Genomic DNA, 22,807 nt, shown 5'->3' on the forward strand with positions numbered 1-22,807 from the left:
GGCTGACTCAGAGTTCAGTTCACCTTAGGCATTAGTCAGTCAAGTACCAGAGTAATTTGGGGGGGGGGGGGGGAATATATACTTTAAATAACTCCTGCCAGACATACAAACAAAAAATGTACCAACTAATTTCTTAGGCAAACTATTTCAACTATTTCAACTGACGTTAGCAAGGTATGTGCTACTAAACTTCCTCGGTTCTTTCTGTAGTTTCTCTACCTGTTTCTTGTACTCTAAGTATAGGCAGTTAGGGAACAAATTTACTCACTTAAACAATGTTTATATTGAGGTTGCAGCTGCAGAGTGACAGAAGGAGACTTTCAGAGGTTCAACCCCCTGAAAAGTTAAAACTACAGCTGTTATTTGTGCTTCAAAAATAAGTCTGAAGTCATGCATGTGGGCATAATCATAGTAGATGACATAAACATTCCTCGTAAAAATAATAGAAAGTTACCTATTACAAATACCTGTCACTGCAGAGGAGCAGAACATCTGTCTTCCTGGCATGCTGGGGGGGTCTGCAGTGTGCAGCTTTGAGAGCAGACCTTGCACCAAAAGGTGTTGCTGTTGCTTTACCTGTATTGCAGCATTGAAATTGTGCTAAGGGAGAAGTTACGATTTTCTGTTGCTTTTCTAAGTCTGAGGAATTTAATCGTTGTTGAGTGATCTTTACTGTGGTGAATTGTCATAAAAGTATTCAGTACCTAGATACTTCTTGGGCAGACAGAGTTCTCCCAACAACTTTTTCATTTCATTGCCTGTCTGCAATGAGTTCTTGTTTTCACTGCCTTAATTTGTGTGAAGTCTGATATTAAGTGGTCTTGTGCAAGTGAAATCAGAGTTCACAAAAGCTTTGAAAAATATATTTGTTACAAGTTTAAAGTGTGTCATTGTCTTGAAACTGCTGCACACGAAATTCCAGAGAATGTGTTGATCAAGTCCCAGAACTTGAGGTTGTATTTAGAAATAATTAAATTCTTGAAATAAAGAACAGCATTAAAGCATCTTTTCCCCTCCATTTATGGTGCTTGACAAAAAATGAAGCGGAGAAAGAAAATTATCCTATCTATCAATCCAGAATCGCTGTATTGATCTGTCAGTGGTCTTTATACGACATTAGAAAGTAGGGCGCGTATCCTGCTGACAGATGTCAAAGTCAGAAAGACCAGGATGAGATGGAAAGGACCCAGAGGATTTGTCCCTAAGTTGACTCCTGTCAAAGTGTCTCTCTGACAAGGATGTTTTTTCCTCCAGTTGTAAGCATACAGTCCTCAAGGGGCTGAAGGCTTTCATCATTGTTTGCTTTTGAAGGGGAAGTTGTTGGACGGGTGCCCAGTTAAGCTGCAAGTAGGGTGGGTTGAAATGCCATGGAAGAGGGCCAGCGTGCACTTTAACCTGGCAATACTTGGCTTACGTTTGTCGTGTCGTGATAAGGATGGGCAGTGCTTCCTCGTGTCCTGAGTGCTGGTGTTCTGTAATTGCACTCACCCTGCTGTTCGCTGGGAGAACCCCTCAGCACAGAAACCTGGGGTTTTTAATTGGGAAATGTATCAGAATACTAAAGGAAAGAAGGTTCCAAATCTGCACTTCTTTTTTGTTGGTAGTTTGAAGTTAGCTGTCTTCTAAAAACCCTGTTGAAAGTGTTTTTCTGTTTGCTTTGTTGCCAGTGGAAAAGAATCCCCAGCTCTAGGGCTCTTACTGCTTATACCCCTTCAGCTGTGTTTTCACAATTAAATTTTCTGGAATTTTATTTATTTTTCTTCTGTGGCAGGGGATAGTAGGCTGTCTCAGTGAAGAGATGTACTTCTCTGAAGCAATCAAACATAATACCTGTTTTGTGTATAAATACAGATGAAAATAGCTCCACCAGCAGTGCCTTCTATCTATACACACATGCAAATTTAATGGCCTGCAAATCTTTACAGTGCTACTCTATAGTTGCGTATCTGTTGGTATCTGTTTTTTTTAAATATGTGGATCTGTGTCCAGAGTTGAGAGAATATTTATGACCCAAGATGCCTAAAATGAAAGTAGACACCTCTATTTGTGGTGCAGTGCTTTTGAAGAAAGCAAACGTGATGGTTTTACTCCTCAGAAACAAACAAAAATCTTTGGAAAAATGCACTTACCTGTTCAGACACGTCCACTTGATTCAAATTGCTATTTATGTCTTTAATGCAACAATATTGTTGTAGAGTTTTTTATTAGAGATAGCGTATAAATGCACAGGAATATTCTTATGTATCAGGTGAATCAAAAGATGTATTCCTGTTTTTCATTAGCTTTCTACACTTTAAAATTAGCAATATCAGGAAAATAGTATTTTTTGTGTATATTTTCAAAAGTGTTTTTTAGCATTTTAAGTTGAGTTAGGAAGAATAGGGCAAAAGGATAAGACTCTGGTTTCCATTTACACAATTTATAGTCTAGAATAAACTTGTGTAACAGCTGTTCGTTTAGCTAGGAAATTAACAAATGCAAATAAAGGGCTCCCTCTATGGTTTCTCCTATGAAATTACAAGTAACTATGTTCAGTAAAATGGAAAAATAAGGGTTGCTCATAATTTCTTTTTCTAGATATATATATGCAGTAGGAAAAATAAATGTTTTAAATTAATTGCTGATGTTTTAACTTTGCAAGTAATATCTGTATATTAACTTCTAGAGTTTAATGTTCAAGTTAAGTGAATATTCAACCCTCTGAAAGTATCTATATACTAACGAAGCATTCTTACTATTTTTGTTTTTAACATTAATCTTCATTTTGTTTCAGGATATTGCCCTATGGCTGTTTAGCAACTGGAGATCACTCTGGCCTTATTGAGGCTGTTTCTAGTTCAGAAACCATTGCTGATATTCAGTTAAATAGTAGCAACGTTGCTGCTGCTGCTGCCTTCAACAAAGATGCTCTCTTAAACTGGCTGAAGGAATACAATTTAGGGTAATTTCTGTAAATATTTTCTCTAAGTGTTTCTATATGTTATAGGTGTTAAGGAATGTGTGTTTATTCTGTCAGGTATGCTTTTTTTTTTTTTTTTTTTTTTTAGTATATCAAACTCTGACTCAGATTCAGGTTGCCCTTGGAGTTCAAAGAGTGGTCCAGATGTAATTCTGATATTTGAAGCATTCTGGTTTCATATTGTTGAATAAGTTATTCTAGACTAGGCCAAACAAAAGTCCCAAGAAAACTACACAGGTCTTAAATCTTGGTGCCATCGCCTTTCACAGTATTTGGACTTTTCTCATTCTCCATAGCTGCTTGTGGCTGTGCAGCCCCTCTCTACAGTATTCTCTCTTCAAATACAATATTCTTTCACAACAATCCTTTTTGATGTTAAGGCATGACATGAATTACTAGTAGAATGCACTAATATTTGTTTTGGTGTTTTTAGAGATGACTTGGATCGAGCCATTGAAGAATTCACTCTGTCTTGTGCTGGCTACTGTGTAGCTACTTACGTGTTGGGGATTGGTGACAGACACAGTGACAATATCATGGTCAGAAAAAATGGCCAGGTAAAAATCCTTTTTGTAGGCAGAATAACAACAGCATCTCCTTTGTACAAAGATTACCTTGAAAACTCTGATTTCTTTAGTGTCTCAGTAGAATTATGTCTAAAAGCTGTTGGATTTCTTTCATTTACTGAGCACTGAGGAGAACTTTAAAGAAAGGTTTAAATATAAGACTAGTTGAAGGAACAACCAATGCCTGTTTAGTAAGCTATTCTTTGTCTGTGAGACTGTTCTGTAGAAATTTTTCAGAGCATCTGAAAGGCCTGTTAATGGTTCAGATTCACTGATTAAAAGTCCTCTCAGAATATCCTGCAGAAGACCATCCTTAAATACACGAATTACAGTTCTGAGCAATGTATTTCTCCTGAAATTTCTGTATTTCTGCTGCAGAAATTTTCAATATGCAGCTGAGTGCCAGTATTACTCTTTGGCTATAAACCTCAAAACCTAGAAACTAGGTAAAATGAAAATGCATTTGCTTGCTGAATTGTTACTTTCTACTCTTTTTTTTTTTTTCTGCCTAGAAAACACTGGAAATGGTTATAAAAGTGAGAGTTTTATAGATGTTTGCAGTGTTCTTTTAAGTCTTTACCTAGTAGAAGAAAGATGAAATGCCCTTATTGTTGATTATGAAATGGGGAAACTGTCACAGGTTCCTTGGGATTAATATAAATTCTACTAGCTTTGCTTCTGCCTGTAGGAAGCCCTTGGATACAACGATGTTAAGCCTTGTGGGCTTATCGCTGGGCTAATTTTTCTGATATTACCAGTAAGATGTCAGAAGCCTGAAACTGAGTTAGTCTTTTCCATGTTAACTTGTAGCAGTGGTTGCTCATAAAAGTGTTGATATCACTGACTTTTAAAATAAATCTTGAAACACTGTAAAACTAAACACCCCAAAAACGTTGCAGCCATGGGCTATGGAGAATAATAACATCATGAGGTAATTGTTCTTGATACCAGCATCCTGCAGAGGTATTAGAAAAATGAAATTGTTCATTGGAGAAGTTATTCACTTCTATGTTTTTTGTTTTGTTTTCTGTTTTTAGCTCTTTCACATAGATTTTGGGCATATTCTTGGGAACTTCAAATCCAAGTTTGGAATTAAAAGGGAACGGGTACCTTTCATACTCACCTATGATTTCATTCATGTTATACAACAAGGAAAAACAGGGAACACTGAAAAATTTGGTCGGTGAGTATTATTTTGATCTCTTCCTTTTGTAACTGAGATGATCTCCACTGATTATATGCAGCACAGCAAGAACCTCTGTGGATTTGGTTTTGCTAATTTTCCCATGTAACTGTGTCAACACATTTATGTTACAATATACTTCTCTACTTAAACTGGAATATGTATAAAGATTACTTTGTACATCAGAAACTGCGGTTTTGCAGTGGAAAGGTACAGTCCCTTTTTGTCTTCAGTAGATGATGCAGGAGATGGCAGCTTCTGCTGTGCTTGTTCTGTTGTTGTTTTTGTTTGTTTGTTTCCCACTCTTAAACCTTTTGAAGCACTAGGCACCAGGGAGGGACTCCACAGACTATTTTTCAAGCAAGATGAAGCACTGTTCTTAAAGGACAAACTCGCTTCTCCGCTTTCTGTCCATCAATGTGCATTCAGTGTGCTAGTCCATCTTGGGTTAGAGACCTACAATTGAAAACAAAGGCATGTGATGATGGAAAACTACACTCCTAGATCCCACTTGTTAAGGCAGATTTTTCTTTTTCCTTTCTATGCCACTCCCACCAACTGATGGGACAGTCATTCTGGATGTTTTGCTCTCACTTTGCTATCAGTCTTCACAGAAGGAATTGACTGTCAGAGAAATAAAATAAAGCATTTAGATATGGATTGAGAAATATAATGGCTACTTCTGGAAGAAGAAGCTATGCATACATTTGTAATGGTGTGTCTAGGATGAATGGGGAAAAAACTGCAATTGAACCATTTCTCTCCTAGAGAGTGAGCAAATCAACCCATAGCTCCATTTCTAAAAGCATAAAGTAAAGGCTGTTAGGTGACTGTGCTACTGCAAGACCTGCAGAATATGGTGTACTTTAAATGGCAGGAGGATTCCACTGTCGCCTGAAAATTGCTGCAGAAGAGATTTTTTCTTTGAAGTGTAATTCCTTAGTCTGAAGGGGTCTTCCAGTTTCCTGTGGAAATTTACAGATTAGACAGTGGGCAGAATACAGTGACCCATCTAGGGATACTGAGCAAGTTCTCAACTGTCTGTATGATAGTTCTTGATGCCAAATGTGGCAGTCAGTTCAATTTTGACCATGGTAGCAGGAAGGAATTACTTTACAGGGATAGGCTGGATTGGCAGGAGCTACTATAGAGCCTTTGACTTTCCACCATAGGTCCACTACATATCATCACCAGGGCATTTCACCTACCAAATTATCAGGGAGGTGGAATGCTGGCATTACCTTTGGCTTTTTTTGCTCTTTCTGAAGAACTCTGCTTATTGTAAAGCTTTTGGACTTTTGTACAAATGTTTGAAGGACTTTTTAGACAGGTATGTGATATTTTGTAGTAATGCATTGGAGGTTCTCTAGACATCTCTGCACTTTTTCCTATAAATGTCGATTGTCCTTTCTACTACCATGTTCCTAGGATGTATATTTTAGTCCAGATAACAGTTTTTGGAAATGATTACATATTTGTCAACTGTGTAGGTTCTCATGTGTTGTGTTCATGGCATGTGTTTTGTGGTTGCATATAAAGGTTCCGCCAGTATTGTGAAGAAGCATACTTGATTCTACGAAAACATGGAAATCTATTTATAACACTCTTTGCACTGATGTTAACTGCAGGGCTTCCAGAGCTAACCTCTGTCAAGGACATCCAGTATCTCAAGGTAAAAATAAGATTTATAGCTTATCAGGACCTAACATTTTTCCAGTATATGAATTTTGATTCAAAGATGAATAAATTTTAATTGGTTTCCATTTCTCTCAAGATTCCCATAGAGTTCTCAAAGCATTATTTTTCAGCTCTGTAGAACAAAGTCTGTGTTTTGTCCTCTGAGTCAAAGGAGACAGTGAATATATGTTCCTCTCAGCCATTCTATGATGAATTCTGCATCCCTGCATCTTACATGTAGTCAGTTCACGGGTGGTTTGCCTCGTGGCTCAACACACAAGCATAGACCTGTTAAGGTGAAACTTGCTTAATTATTTTTTAGTTTTACCTTTAAACCAGGAAAATGTCGTTGATGCATTGTTAAATGAATAATAGATGAAAAAGTGTCAAAGTATAAAAAAGCAGAATGTGGATTGTGTTAAGAGGTGAAGGAGGATCTAACTATGGTTTTAAAATTTCTAACGACTTTTTTTTTCATGTGTGTTTTTGTCTTGTTTTACTATCTTAGGACTCTCTTGCCTTAGGGAAGAGTGAGGAAGAGGCACTAAAGCAATTTAAGCAAAAATTTGATGAAGCACTCCGGGAAAGTTGGACTACTAAAGTGAACTGGATGGCTCACACTGTTCGGAAAGATTACAGATCCTAGAAGATTTCTGGATTTGCACTAAGCTGAATGTTACCTTGATAAGTGTTTTTGAATGGGATCTGTAGTATGGACCACCAAAACTTTATTTAAATAAGAAAGGAAACAAGGCAACAACAAAAAGAAAGGGGCTGAAATAATTTCTGATTCTTTTGCACTCTGCTTCTGAATGCTTGATCCCAAGACTGTCTCTACAAATAGTGAACAACATGGATAATCAGTTCCTGCTGACTTTGCACGCTGAGAGCTACTAGGCATTTTTAAATATTCTTTGGTACTTTATGGAGATGTAAATATTTGTTTGATATGTTAGGGTAATGTACTCTAACACACTTAGGAGGTTTGAAGACCTCTGACAGAACTGTTTTTTGTTTTAAAATCAGGACTTGAAGAGTAAATTTTTGTTGATATTCTAATCTAGCTAAAAATGACCGTGTGTATATTTTTCATATGAATTCTGCCATAGTGGCACAGATGCATTAATTCTACTGTAAATAGCAACCACGGTATCATTGTACTACAGGGAGCTGCTTAATGTCTTATACTGCTGCCGAAAGAGTAGACAGGCATTTGTAATACGGGGGGAGGAGGTGGTGATAAAAGGAGAGACACCTCTGAAAATGGTGCAGCATCCAAATGTTCAGGGTTGCGCAGTTTTCTTCCCCTGACATAATACACACAAAAGAAGTCCTTCAGTAAGAGAAGGCTGGGCCAATTACAGACATGTCTGAAAATCCCCCCTTGATAATGGTCTCCCGTTCAGCCCGTAGGGCTTTGTTTTCAGCTCCTTAGGAGATGAATTTATTTTGGGTTCAACAAGAAATTCCTTACAGCCATACATAGAAATTCTTATCCTCAGATTAGGTGTGCCATGCAAATGTACTGACTTATAAACATGTATGGAAAATTTTCATTAAATATAGTACAGTGAATTTTAGAGCATACATACCAAAAACCACAATGCTTTGGAAAGCGTTTATGAAAAAAGATCATTCCATAAAACACCAATGAGAAGTCATTAATCTTTCTGTATTTATTAAAAGCTTGCAGTAATGTTGCTTTACCGAGATATCTGTGTTGAAGATGGTTACTGAAGAAACTGGATTTGTTTTAATTTATTTAGTGAGGTACCAGGCTTTTAGGTGCTTAAATGGAGAGCAAATTTGTTACGTGCAATAGGAACTGCTGGTTAAAAGATGTAACATACTGTTTCTGAACATCAGCAAGATAGACTTTAACTACTGCTTGTTCTCCAAAGAACACTGGTAGCTCTCAATTCTTGTTGACATTTGAAAGAGAATTAAACATATATATTTACTTTTTGACTAAACGGTTGTTTTGCATAGAAATGTTGTTTTATGTAGGAATTTAATTAAAGGTGGTTTTACTTTGTTGAGAGTGGTTATTTTGTTTTGGTTTTGGATTGTTTGGGTTTTTTGGTCCTAACTGGAGAGCCAGGATAGCATTTTATGTACTAGTTTTATTCTCATTCTCTTGCCCTCACTCTTGGGGCTAGTCTGTATAAAATGACCTCAGCTTCTAGAATATTGTAAAAGTAACAAGTTCTTTTTTGTTATCATCATATTGTAGTGATGTAATAGTATTTTAGTATTTAAGGAATGCTATGTTGTCCCCCCCCCTTTTTTTTGTGTAGAAGCAGATGGGATGAAGGGTCAAATGCAGAATCATTTCTTTTTAACAACTCTGAAAGAAGTCATTTTATCCTCATACAAATTTACATGCTGTGAATTAGCTAAGTAATAATTCCTACACGTGTTATATTTGTCTGTGAGCTGGAGTACTCAAACATCTCTGGGATGCCTTGTTCAGGGAGACACAGCCTTTCCCAGAAGCTGAGATACAGTTGGCCAGTTCATCTTGACTGGCCAGTGTGCAAGGTGTGTGGTAGGAGGGAGCATGGTCCCTTGCTTGCACCTATCACGAAGAAGGCAAGCAAGCTCCATGTTCTACCACAGGCTTCTTGTGAGACTTAAAACGAGTCAGTCTAGCCTGTGCCTTACGCTCCCATCTATAAAAATGGAGGAAGTAGCAGTGACCTCCAGATGCAGGAAAGTCTTCCCAGTTACCACCGGGATATTGTGAGGTGTAAAGATAAACATCTTCAAAAAATCATGGGATTTTTTCTATGAGACTTTAATGCAGGTTATAAATGTACTTGAGATGGGCAATGTCATTTATTGCCCATTTTCTTTGAAATAGCTTGTGTTTAGAGATGATTATAAAATACTACCTCTGTTCAGTATTTGTATTGGTTAATAGCCTTCAAGTAGGATTTTTAAAAAACTTGCATTTGGCTGTCTTTAAATCACTACGCTTACTCTTGACAATTTATTAGCAAGAGGGGGAAAAATGTTAGAGGCGTGTTATACAGTGTGTTTTCATGTTTGGCAGCAAAAGAAAATGATGTATTTTCCTCATGTAAACTGGACTTATTTGGTCTTCAGATTGCTGAGAAGGTAGCATGCCTCATGAGAACGCTTTTCCAGATAGACTTCTCAGGGAGGGGCCTTACGTTAAGCAGTGCTTATAAGGTAACCAAAGTTAACTTTGTGACCCTTTCATGGTAATTTTAAGTGTGGTGCCGGTCTGCTGAATTACATTAGTAACAGATGACCATTTTCCCTGGGTTTCCATAATCTATGCTATTTTGTGGCGTAGAGATCTTGGTTCAAAAGAAAACAAAAACAACAGAACTGCTGTGCAAAAGTACCAGGAGAGACTGTCCCTTCTGCTTTTCTTCATCTATGCGGAGAAATCTGGGAATTTTTTGATATCAATAACCATTTCTGTACCTACCTGCCAAGGATGTATTTTTCTGCACCTGTAGAAAAACTAATCATAAGTTGTGAGTTTGGGTATACAACACTTTCGTTTCAGATGGTCCCATGTTATGTTAATTGCTTTTCTCCAAGTCTACTTCTAATCTGATCTGCACGTTTCCAGTGGGAAAATGACTCTTTTTAAACCAATCCTGCTTCTTGAGTCCTTCATTGTTTCTCCCGGGGGAAACATACCTAGACACTGTTTTTAAAAACAACTGAAACTGTGTGTATGCAACATGTATATTCTATATGTCGTGTATATATACAATATATGCAATGTATATGTTGTATATATTCCATTTCTCTTTTGCATGATTAATTGGTGGGTCTTGCTTTCCTTACCTTGTATTATTTTATTTGTGACTAATGGTGACAAACGCTGCTTTTACAAGCCAGCTTCTCCTATATTTGCTCTCTAAGGAAAAAGCTTCCATGGATTTGCCTCTCACCAGTGGAGTTACTTCCTTTCTCCTTTATGCTTGTTTCAGTTTTAATTGACAGTGGTGTGTTGATTGTTAAATCATTCACATTCTGGTGAATGTCTTTGACAGAGCCTATTCATATGTTTAATATAATAGAGTCCAATATTCCTCTTTAATTTCCTAGAGCTATTGAAATGAGATAATTAAATGTTATGGGCTCTTAATAATTAATATGTCAGGCTAAGATCACAGCTTTATTTCTTAGGAATTATTTCAAGCCTAAATCTTCTAAGTATGTAATCAGTATTTCTATTACTACTTTTTCACAATATATTGTATTGATATAATTAGGAGTTTCATCTGGCTTTAAAATCTAAAACTGAAATCCTGTGCTCACATAATGCATTCTAGCATTTAATCATTTAATTGTTTTAAAAATATTTCTTTCTGTTATAATACTGCTGAGAGATGAGGGAGTAGAGCTGTCATGATAGAAAGCAAACTTTAACAAACTTTACTAGGTGCTGCTATAGGAGATGGCAATGCTGCATTGCTTTTGGACCTCACAATTTAGATAAGACATTCTTTTGTAGACAAACGTGCCTTATTCTGGCCTGGCTCCTTAGATAAGAGCCAGACTAAGCTCAAGATAGCGGTGGTTTTATTGCCTGACCACAGTACCGCACCGACTACTCTACTATTTGCAGGGCAAAACTTTTTTGTTTGAGGCACATCTGTTTGCTACTGATTTCTGCTGGCTATAGTCTGGGTGTAAGGTTAGTAGTGAAATTACTTCTGTAGTTGGAATATCTTTGCAAATCAGTTGTGGTAAAATTGTAATAGATAAAATCTCACAAGATGTAAATGGACATAGAAATGGCTGATCTTTCATATTTTAGCATCTCAGTTCAGAAAACTAGCTTTGCCTTTCCATAGAAAATTTGTTTAGATCTCATGGATGTGAAAGCTTCCCCCAACAGCTTCTGTTGGGAACCAGCATGCATAACCTATTGCCCACACAGATCACTTATTAGGGAGCACAGCTAATTTTCAGTTCAGGGCCCAAGGAGTCGGCAGAGCTGGATTTCCTGACATTCCTGACAGAAGGAACAAATGTGGTCTCAAGAATAAACAAGAGCAAGCAGATCTTTGGGGCAGATGTTAATATCTGATCCAGGAAAGGTGTAATAATTTTAATAGGCAATGCTACTGAGAAAATGACTACTGTGCTGCTTGTGCTACCTCGAGGCATAATAAAAATCACATAGTTGTTCTTTCCAAGTGTGACTTTATGACTGATGAAGAAGAGAGTATTTGCTCCCGCCAGTAATTCCTAGGGAAATCATTTATCCTGCTCATATTACTAGCTCTTCCTCCAATACTGTGGCAAAATAGCACTAACTGTTGATGAAGTGGGAAGAAGAGAAAGCTTTTTCCTTTAATGAGGTGGGTTTGCAAACTAGTATTGCTTGGATGCCTTTCCAGCCCAAGAGCCGTCATGAGGAACTTACTGCCACTCTGTCCTCTAGCAAACCACAATGGAAAAGTTTACCAGTCCGATACTGGTGTAACTTTATCTGTTATGCCACCTCCAGAACATCTGTCTAAAAGTCAGCTCAACTATGTGACCTATTTTAACAGGTTTTACTGTATTGGACTATCAGATTTAAGGTGATGCAGTTGTGGTGAGACAGTCCTTCCTCCTTTCAGCCTGTCACTTTGGTTTTCTCAGGCATTTATCTCAAAGCTTCCCCTGGGGTTGCTTGTTGAAGGGGGAAGGGGCTAAATATATACTCCTTAAGTAATTGTATGGCTTACTCTTGAGAAACTTATGAAGGATCCCACTTTAAGAATAGCCATCACAGGGAAACATAAAAGGTTAATTCTGATTTGCCAGGCACCATTTGGCTTTTATGAAGCAAATGAGCAGAAGCAACAACCAAGCACCATGGAAACATGGTTTCTGAGGGATTAAAACCCTTTGTAGTGAAAGGATGTTTGTAAGATCCAATTTTTTGTCTTGGAAGTCTACATCTGTTGCTGGGAGTGCCTACAACCACTGAAGTTTGGGCAGAGGTTAGGAATCTGAGAGTGGCTCATTTCTGTTTGAGAATCCTGCCCGAGGTTTTCTCCTGCTTACCTTACCCACTGGGTTTTGCCCAGTGAGCATTCTCTGGGTGCACATTCTGATTTGACCACCTGTACAAAAGCCAAAGCAGCTCATTCTAGTTTCTGAAATTGTTTCTTTACCTCCTCTGCATAAGGAGTGTTGAGTCTTCATCCAGTGTATCTCAAAGGCAGCTGAGAGCTGTTGCTCAGGAATGTGGGAACGACCTTTACCTGGCTATGGATTCCTCCTGTTGAAGCTGTTTTCCATGGGGCAGGGAGATGGGTAACCAACAATATCAGAACGGATAACGCAGCACAGTTACAGCACTCCCTGCAGACAGAAACAACATGGATTCCAGTCCCCTTACCCAACGTTCATTTGATCAAAAATGGAACAGCTCCCAAAGGGGAGGGAGGGAGGACAGAGAGAGACAGAAGGAGACAGGTTCCTTGCTCCTGTGGATTAGTGACTTGGGAACTTAGGAAGAGGAGTGATTAAACAGAGGTTCAGCTCATGCTCTGTCTGCTTGGCTAAATAAAAGAATCCTTAATATTTATGGCTATGTGAGACGAAGTCTGTTCAGTCTGTGCCCTACCAAACAGCAAGAAATTAATCCCACATGCAGAGCTGTGGCAGTTAGCATGGGAGGAAAAGATGTAATCTGCTCCGGAGGCTGTTTGCCTGCTTACCCTGTATTTCTCAGTTCCATACAGGTAAATAATCTTGTGTACAGCTGACCGCAGTGCCACCCACCACCTAGCATGGAATTTTGGCTTGTCACCTTCCTGCTCTCATGATTCACAGAATCACAGAATTTTCTAGGTTGGAAGAGACCTCAAGGTCATCGAGTCCAACCTCCAACCTAACGCTAACAGCCCTCCACTAAACCATATCCCTAAGCTCTACATCTAAACATCTTTTGAAGACTTCCAGGGATGGTGACTCCACCACTTCCCTGGGCAGCCTGTTCCAATGCCTCACAACCCTTTCGGTAAAGAAGTTCTTCCTAACATCTAACCTAAAATTCCCCTGGCGCAACTTAAGCCCATTCCCCCTCGTCCTGTCACCAGGCACGTGGGAGAACAGGCCAACCCCCACCTCGCTACAGCCTCCTTTGAGGTACCTGTAGAGAGCGATAAGGTCGCCCCTGAGCCTCCTCTTCTCCAGGCTGAACAAGCCCAGCTCCCTCAGCCGCTCCTCGTAGGACTTGTTCTCCAGGCCCCTCACCAGCTTCGTCGCCCTTCTCTGCACCCGCTCAAGCACCTCCATGTCCTTCTTGTAGCGAGGGGCCCAAAACTGAACACAGTACTCGAGGTGCGGCCTCACCAGAGCCGAGTACAGGGGGACGATCACCTCCCTAGCCCTGCTGGTCACGCTGTTCCTAATACAAGCCAGGATGCCGTTGGCCTTCTTGGCCACCTGAGCACACTGCTGGCTCATATTCAGCCGACTGTCCACCATCACTCCCAGGTCCTTCTCTGCCTGGCAGCTTTCCAACCATTCCTCTCCCAGCCTGTAGCCTGCAGATTGTCACTGGGCAAGTCCTTCCAGGCACCGTGAAGGGAACGGAGATGGACAGCTCAAGGCGTGGGTTCTGCTCGTAACCTTAGCACTGAATACCACTGTTTAAGCTTTGAATACTGTTTTAATCAGTGCTGCATTACACAGATCTTAAACCCAAATAAGGCTTAAATATTTAATCTGTGAGTTGCTATTGTCATTGGTCCTCTTAAGGAGAGATGCTGGATCATAAGCTAGGCGTTGAATGTCTGTAAAAGCTAGGAAATTCTACAAGGGCATTTGAATGTGATCTGCAATTTTCTGTGCCCAGGATAGCCTTTAGAAGTTCTCTCCCCACCCCATCCCCCCCCCCCCCCCGCCCCCGCCATCAAATTATATACTAATGCCAGTTACTTTAAAATAAGTTTAATATTTCAGACTATAAGCAACACCGAAACATACCTGTGCATTACAAACAAACGTAATGCACTCAGTGGTTCTGCATTTAATATTGACTTTCTCTTTTGCAGCTCAATGTGATAATTTTTTTTTTTGAGATAAAAAAAGAGAAAGCTCTTTGAAATTGTTTGAAACTGTTCCCTGTTCTTAATAGCTGAGACACTTTTAGCTCCTACTTACAAATCTTTGTTTGCAGAGTTTGTACTAGTTAACTGAGTGAATGACATCTGCTACATATGATAAGTATGAACAACAGTATGGCTGTAGTTGCTGATGCTGCATACAGATTGCGCAGACAGATGGCTCAGTCTGAATGGATCCAAGCTTCAGCGTTTTGGATGTAGTCAGGTATCAACAAGGCACCCCCACCAAGTCTTTAATCACCTCTGTGTATTTGCTGGCCTTTTGCAATCAATGTGTTAGAGCTGTCACGTCCTCCTCTGTCGTAGTGATCGAGCAGGCTGTGGGCAATGAAGCTGCTTTCTGAATGCAGTGTCTCACATTTTCGGCAGACAAGGATTTCACACTTCGGACACATTTTCCCAGAGTGTGGCTGCCTTAAAGAGCATATTTCCTCTCGTGCTGGCTTCGGCTTTTTGGAACCTTTCCTGTGCAAACATCTCCTCTTGTCTTCAAAAATCTGATTCCTTCCCTGAGGGCTAGAACAGTCAGAGGAAAGAAGGGTGGTAAGTTTAACTGATACATTTCCTAGATGAATGAGATCATCAGAAGCAATTAGTGTTGATTTATGAACCCTTCCCGAGGTTCGACAGCATTCAACAAGCAGGTGCAATGTGTGGTCTCCTGCAGAAAACAGGAGTGGGCAGAAAAATAAGCCTGGCTCTGTTGTTGTGATGGTAGTTACAAGCCATTAGTTTTAAAAACAAAAATGCAAAAATGTTAAAAATAATCATAATAATAATTAAAGCCATAAGTCAACAAGCTAGATAGGACCTTTCTCCACAGTTCTTTAATATGTACCTTTTCTGTGGGTAATCGTGATATAAACCTCATGTATTTGCATGAAGATAATTTTTATGCAACTGTGTGCATCTAAACTACAGGCTTCTGGCCCATATGATAGTACAGACTTCATCTGTACTATCATAAAGTTTATTTTTCCATTTGCGTGCACAAATAATTACGCTGGCTAGTAAAACAAGCCCTATTTTGTAGTGGCTTTGAACAGAGGTGGAGAGGCTGGGGAAAAAAAAAAAAGGCACTCTCAATGTTTTTTTTTATATATAAAATAGGACTTATAAATCAAGACTTTAAGCATGTTCCCTTATAAGAGCTCACAAAGCAGTACTGAGCCATAGAAATCTGATTTGGCTACACCACTGTGAAAGTTCCGTAGACCCCAATGGCCAGACTCTTCGTAACAGCACTGCCATGTAATGTGTCTGTCTGAACACTTCCCATTCATGTGAGAGTCCCATGGAAGAAGGATGTTATGTTACTGCTTTTTGTAGATCAAACTGGGAAAACCTCTATTTGTCACTTTCAAATAAGGATCAAGGTTTGGACAGCATTGTTTTACTGCTTCAACTGTACTTATCTGCTTGCTTTAGTGAAATTATAGACAACAAAGAAAAGTCACAACTGTAATTCACTAACTTCTTGGATGTTCTTTGTTTCCACTCCAGTTCCCCATGACTGCAGCAAGATAAATTCGAAAGCAGAGCCCTTGTTTTGTATTAGTTGTTCAGCAATTGGATCAATCTGAGAGAAGAATCTGGCTCTCAGGATCATTTCTGGCTACTGTATTTTAATCTTATGTCAAGCTTGTAACCAGCTGCTGTGGCTATCAAGCTTAATGTAGTTAGCTGAGTAATTGCTGAGACTTGCATGCACTTCCTGCTAAGACGGTAATTTCATGATCATTATCAAAGACAGACTCTTTTTAGGAGATCTGTATAGAAAGCAGCTTTTGTAATGGATGAGGAAAGACACATTTTTAGATTTTAGCATGATACATACACTATGTTTACCTTATGTTAAAGAAGAGTAATGTCAATTACAAGTACACAAGAAGAGAATTTCAAATACTATAAGAATCACGAAACTACCTTAAAGCTACCTGATGCACCAAACAGTAAGCTAAAAGTCATTTTTGCCTCTGCTGAATTTGGTGATAAAAGGAATAGTTTTTCATTGCTTGTCTCTTTTTTTTTTTTTTTCTTTTTTTTTACTTTTTTGGTTTCCCTCTGAAAAGTAGCAAGCATAAAGGCACTACTGTAGGGAAAATAAGCAATGCGACTCGCTAGCACTAACTTTGTTGAACAGTGAGTTTGGGTGCTGCTATATTGCCACTGTTGCACCCTGGAGCTAGGGATATTGGTGCAACAAAAATCTGGTACTCCCAGCAATGGGGCCCTGGGTTATCCCAAGTGGCGGCTCTCTGAATTGTGTGGAAAAATAGGGATGCTGTCCCTCCGCATTTTTTGTGATGGATGGAAGGATGCTTAAGAAATGATTGCAAGAAAAACATGCAGACACCCAAGGTTGGAGACCTTACTTCTGCCAGTGACTTGCTACTTTTTAGGTCAAATTGTTTAATTAACCCATAACAGTTACCTTGTTTGTGAAGTTAATACAGCAGATGTTACAAAGGTGTTCATGGCTTTTTGAGAGGTGCTCTGGAAATATGTATAAATAAATTTGTTTAAAAATGTATACAAAATATAACCTCATACGTACTTACAGTTTATTCTTAGGAGATCCAGAGAAGAGGCTCAATCCAGAAAATCTTTTCTTAAATAGTCGCTCTCGTTTTTTTCGGCTGTGCTTCCCATCTCCTATGCTTTCTTCTGTAAATTCCTTCTTTCCCTTCTGCCAGCTCATTTTATCTGTTGTAACAACTGCACCTGCTCAGCTGAAAGCAGAAGCCTGAGTAGCTTTTTGAAACAGTCTCTCCCTTACTGTGTTGCACCTGGCAAAGTCTCGATCTGTTTCTCTACAAACCTGTAAGAGTCCTGGTTACGCAGAAGGTTTAGCAGAGATCAGCAAGCAGGTGCTTTCTATCAGATGGAACAAATCCGTGCTTTGAAAAACTCTGCAGACACAGGCGACTCTAAATGTTCTTACTCAACCAGTATTCCACCTAATTACGGAAAGTAGGCTTGGACATTAAATATAATACATACGTCCCTCTATGTGCTCTCCTTCATGATTAGGCTCATTGCTGAGGAGCAAGAAAGAAGGAGGCTCATTTGACAGAAGCAAAGAACCAGGAGCCAATGAAACAGTTTTGCGCAGAGAACAGGAGCAAACAAACGAATGTTGCGAGATGGAGCAAACGCTGCAAAGCAAAAACCAGAAGCCTGAAAAGATGAAGAACCAACTGGGGATTTTAGTTAAGGCTTGGAAATTGTTTCCTTTTTCTTCTGATGAAGCAGTTGATTAGTCTGCATTTCCGCATTGCATTGCTTTGTCTCCAAGAATTATCCCTTTAGCCTCACTGATCAAATTAGTCTCTCTGCTCTACATTTGATACTTAGTAATTGCATTAACTTTTGGTTGCTTGGCTTGGAGGGTAGTGTACACCCCCTCCTAATGACTGGAAGCTCTTGTCTGTTTCTACCTGTTGTTCAAGATATTTTTGATGATTCATCTTCTAAAACAAGTCACACAAAGTTTGTAGGATCAAAATCTCTATGTTTTATAAAAAATAAAAATTGACAGCCAGTTTGAACTTCTCACTTTTCTGACTTAACCCTTTATCTTTCACCCACCTTCCCCACCACCCACTGAAAGCAGCCTCTAAAATACAATTCTCCCATAACTAGTTCTTACAGTAGGATATACGCAGAAAATAGGGTCAGTGCCAGTGTTTTACATGATGAGAACCTAAAAGTTTTTCAGTGTTATATATATATTATATAATATATATATATTATATATTATATATATATTTATTATATAATATATATATTGTTATTATATAATATATATATTATATATTATATATATATAATATATATATATAATATATATGTTATATATATATTTCTATATATTTATATATAAGTACACCAAGAATCTGTGCTGACATTAACGAGACAGTATAAATTCCTAGAAGGAACAGAGCAACTCAACTTGCTACCATGCTTAGTAGATACCCCCAGAGGTTTTTAGCAGTAAGTTGGAATTGTTCCTCCCACACAAATGGGAGAAAATATTTTTATGAAAAATTAAAAACAGCTTATTTACCTGTACAAGGAAACTATAACAGATTTCTATACTATCAAGGAATGAATAAAAGTTGTGAATGAAAGAAAATGACCCACCTCATAATTAAAAGACTTCAGTTTTTAATTTGTGACAAAATAATCTGTGAGTTCAAGACCTGTATTAAGCATACCGTGGTGTTGAGGTGAAGCCTTGCAGAACAGAGCAATCTTTCACTAATAAAAAGCAGCAACCAGGGAGGCAGGAATCTATCTTACCTTTAAGAAGTGAGCTTCAAAGGCTTCTCACTGCTGGATCTTTCAGTACTAATTCCTCTTGTCTAAAAGATCAAGAGAAGAAAATTCAACATTGAGAGTACAGATGTAAGTATATGAAAAGTGGTGACAAAGAATAAAAGATACACAGAAGGGATCTTTTCTAAAGCCTTTTAGTCAATAATAATAACAAAAAAGGTACTTTGGAACATATATTGTATTTAATTTCACTCCTTTTCAAGATGCAGTTGTTTGGCTGTGTGCCCAATGCAAGTCTAATGATGTAGGGGAAATTCCTCCTATGCTTCATTTAAATGTGTTGCTGTATCAGAAGATCTGAATACCCAGAATTTGGATGAATGATTGATTTCTTTGTTTTTCCCCCTTGTGAAACTTGACTACCATTGTTTTCAATATACTGATTAATTGCCCCAAACTTTTATAAGTAGCAACAGCAATTTATATGGCCAATCCTTAAACAACTTGTTCAGTGGCTCTTTAAAACAGGAATCCTATTTAAATATCTGGGAGAAAATAAGTTTCCTTTGGATGAACCAATTGAAGATCATGAGAGTGGACTGTGTTTTAGGAGCCTCAGTGTTGCATGTGTATGTTGTCTCTTAAAAGCAAGGTCCAGTACCTGCAAGACTTCAGATGTCGAAACTCCCTTGCAGTGATGTTTGCTGTTGACTGCTTTCATTCCTGGACTACTTGCACAGCATGGTGGTACCTCTGTAACTCCTGTAATATAAATAACATTTCATGACCAAATATGAATTCTGGAATTTTTGTTTTTCAAAGCAACTTACAAATGAGATTGACAATTTTCCCTTCTCAGGTATGGTAGGCTTAAGATACAGGAAACTATTTCCCAGAAGCGGAGCATCTCTGCAGCCATGCCTCCAGTTGCAGCAGCACACAGCAGCTCTGACCCAGCTGATATCCCCTGGGATAAAAGAACAGAACAAGAGGTAAACTTTGTGGCAGAGACTGTCATGCAAACACACAGGGCAAAGGATTCCAGACAGGAAGAGGGAGGTCAGGAGAGAGGCAGTGATATGATTAGCAGCTTGGGAAAGTCTTCTGTGTCCTCAGGATGCAGCTTCTCTGATCCAGTTCTGTGTCAAGTTAAATTTGCTTGAATTATGATCATGTTCTTTTTGCCACCACAGGGTGTCTCTGCATCTCTTCATACACTAAAGGTGTAGGTAGCCTTCAACAGCAAGCTGCATTATCTTTCAAGAGAAACGTAGGGCTAAAGGAAAAGTCCCCCAGCTCAGCTGTGGGCTTTCTTCATGATCATGAGGGTACTTGAACTGGAATGGTGATGCCTTCACTAGTCAGTGGGAATTTCTTCTCTGGCAAGTAAAGCCACAGACCAATGATATAGTTAATTTGTTTTTTTTTTTTTTTTTTTTTTTTTTTTTTTTGTTGTTGTTGTTGTTGTTGTTGTTGTTGTTGTTGTTTTTTTTGTTTTTTTTTTTGAGGGCTCTCCCCTACCAGATCAAAGCAAGCTGCGGCTGTATGATGGTACACTAATCTAGCCTAAGCTCATTCTCCTGCAGTGTTCATGAAATTTGAGGCATTCTCCCTGTACTCACACGCTTCCTGCTAAAGCAGGCAATCTCTCAGTAGTGTTTTATGTTTACTGTTTATGTTACTGTTTTATGTAGGTATTTTCTATCCTCCTTCCATTGGGATAAAGCTGGTGTGAAGTCAGCATAAACACTGACATTATCCATGTGCGCTGGATAACTTGACAGAAGTACAATTGTGTCTTCATACCAGATGTGGATCAACTTACTTCTAGTATTGAGGCCAGATCAGTAGAAAAATTGAAAAGCACTTGGAATACATGAGCTTGACTACCAACGGTTCACAAAACGGCATGATTAAATTTTGCTTACCTAATGGTGTTTTTTTTTCTATGGCCTAATTCTCTTTTCCTGGCAAGAAACATCTAAAATCTGAGAATGAAGTAGTCATTTGCATGGTTATTGAGGTGATGATTGTGTATTAGTGTTCCTCACAAATGCATGAACGTCTTTGCTGTCCTAGCAGATGGAAGCATTGCTCTTTGGGCTTTAGCTTACCTTTCTGACTGCCTCTGGTATATTATTCAAACTGTCTTGGAAGTGATCTTGCACAGCAACCCCTGACCTGAGCGCTACTCTGCTGCTGCAACCCTTTTCACATAAAACTACTTGGGGAAGAAGGAATAAGTAGTCCAGGTGAGAGTTTTCTTTGCATTAAAAATGTAAGAGAAGGAATTCCAGAGTTGGAGTGAAACAATTCACCCAGACTTCCAGCCAGCCTGCAAGCCTGAGACTGCTGAAGTTTTAGGAATAAGATATTTGTGTATTTGCAAGGTGGTTTTTTTTTTGGTTTTGGTTTTGTTTCCAAGCTTTGGTCTAACATCAATAGTTGCTTGTGCCACTCTCTGTAGATTAGAGACATGAAGAGGTATCGTAGAAGGGGTGAGAAAGTCGAGACAGCCAGTTCTTCTCTCCTAGGAGTTCCTGGCCATGTTTGCTGTGCATGACTTTTCATTTCATCAATTTTCAAATATGTTTTGGTTTTGAGAACTAAGAAGATAATGTACCTGGTAGCCTATGGCCACAATATTGGGCTCAAGCCTACATGTGGGTGTTGGTGTTACCTGTGTGCTGTAAGGGTGTCATATAATCATACCTTTGTCTAGGATATCTAAGAAGCAAATTGTCCTCAGGAGAAAAGAGCTATGGAAGAATTCAACGTGAGAAGCTTAGTGGGGACTGTAAGTGTTAGGTCAGAGGTTGGACTTGATGATCTTGAGGTCTCTTCCAACCTAGAAATTCTGTGATTCTGTGAAGCTCTGAGCTGACTGATCTGTGGATGGATAAAGCTTAAAGCTGGTCAGGAATCTTCTGCCAAAATAGCTTTTAATCAGGTCATGTCAATTTGTTGAAACTCCAGCTTTCACAGAGAAAGTCTGGCTAGAACAGTTTTTTTTTTCCCCAATCAGGAAAAGTTTCCCAAGGCCAGGCTGTTGTAAGGGTGAATGCAACAGTGAGCAGAGCGAACCCCCAGTCATGAGGCCAGATGTAGAAAACAAAGGCTCGCAGTGCTGCCCTCAGTGATCCTTACTCATGCCAATAACCTCCGGTACGAGAGGCAGAATCACCCCCAGTGGCGGTAGGAGTGAGGAGTCCTTAATGCCAGGGGAGGGAGGGAGGGAGGGAGGGAGGGAGGGAGGGAGGGAGGGAGGGAGAGGTTCCTGTGCCTGGCTCGCTGAGGTGTGTTCTGCCAAAGGGCCCTGAACCGGGGCCTGCATGGGAGCCGGGCTGTGTTAGCATCTCAGCGTGGACTTAGGAAACAGCCGTGTGTCCTAGCATCTGGGCTGTTCCCACTGCTGTGGGTGCTCTCCTATTCCCTGGTTACTTTCTTTCTCTCCTTGAAAACCTTCAGCTGGTTGAGAGCAAGTTCAGGAACTGGGTCTGATGCTTTGCTCTCCGCCCCAGTGGAGAGCTCTACCTTTGTCTGTTGCCTTGACAAGCAGTCTTTGATTTCCTACCTACAGAAAACACGGATTTACTTTCACGATGCTGATGTACTTCATCCCCTACAGACACCCCAAGATCTGGGGTCTAGAGTCTTACACAAGCCCCTCAGAGCACTAGGAAAGCCCTGCCTGGGCACTGAGCTGTTTTTAAAGGCCCGTGCTGGGTGCCCCAGGCAGCAGAGGGCAGTGACCGGAGGAGTCCCCTCCTGCAGGGGATGGAGCGAGCCGTCAGTGGGGGCAGCAGGGCGAGGCTCCCCCTTTTTAGCAACCCCGGTAAACTTTCATCTTCGGGCTCTCTGTCGAGCACGGTGGTGGTTCACGCGTCCTGGAGCCAGGCTGGGAGCTGGACAGGGGCTGCGTGGGTCGCGATGGCCTGGCAGCCGCTCTGCCTATTCCTGGCGGCGGTCAGTGAGGAAGCAGCCACCGAGCTGACACCCCTACACCAGCAGCCTCAGCTTG

At 39.7% G+C, this 22,807-nt stretch overlaps 1 protein-coding gene and 1 long non-coding RNA gene across 7 annotated transcripts in view; one reads left to right on the forward strand and one right to left on the reverse strand.

Moving 5' to 3' along the window:
- PIK3CB (phosphatidylinositol-4,5-bisphosphate 3-kinase catalytic subunit beta) overlaps positions 1–8,422 on the forward strand; it is a 98,848-nt gene extending 90,426 nt beyond the window's left edge. For 5 of the 6 annotated variants that reach the window (XM_084529923.1, XM_084529926.1, XM_084529925.1 and 2 more), the window contains 5 exons: positions 2,774–2,941; positions 3,393–3,516; positions 4,563–4,708; positions 6,248–6,380; positions 6,894–8,422. In XM_084529923.1, the coding sequence (XP_084386049.1) occupies positions 2,774–2,941; positions 3,393–3,516; positions 4,563–4,708; positions 6,248–6,380; positions 6,894–7,031 (709 nt within the window). In that variant the 3' untranslated portion in view covers positions 7,032–8,422. The remainder of the gene's footprint in view (positions 1–2,773; positions 2,942–3,392; positions 3,517–4,562; positions 4,709–6,247; positions 6,381–6,893) is intronic. The other variant, XM_084529928.1, reaches the window with a different exon arrangement.
- A 5,891-nt stretch (positions 8,423–14,313) lies between these two features.
- The window catches only part of LOC311441153, a 60,904-nt gene continuing 52,410 nt past the window's right edge, over positions 14,314–22,807 (reverse strand). Inside the window, exons 3-6 of the long non-coding RNA XR_014695831.1 lie at positions 19,448–19,753; positions 18,811–18,872; positions 17,067–17,465; positions 14,314–15,021 (exon numbers count right to left, since the gene is read on the reverse strand). This is a non-coding gene — a long non-coding RNA (uncharacterized lncRNA). The remainder of the gene's footprint in view (positions 15,022–17,066; positions 17,466–18,810; positions 18,873–19,447; positions 19,754–22,807) is intronic.

The sequence above is a fragment of the Aythya ferina genome (genome assembly GCF_964211825.1).
Source record: "Aythya ferina genome assembly, chromosome: 9".
Classification (NCBI taxonomy): Eukaryota; Metazoa; Chordata; class Aves; order Anseriformes; family Anatidae; genus Aythya; species Aythya ferina.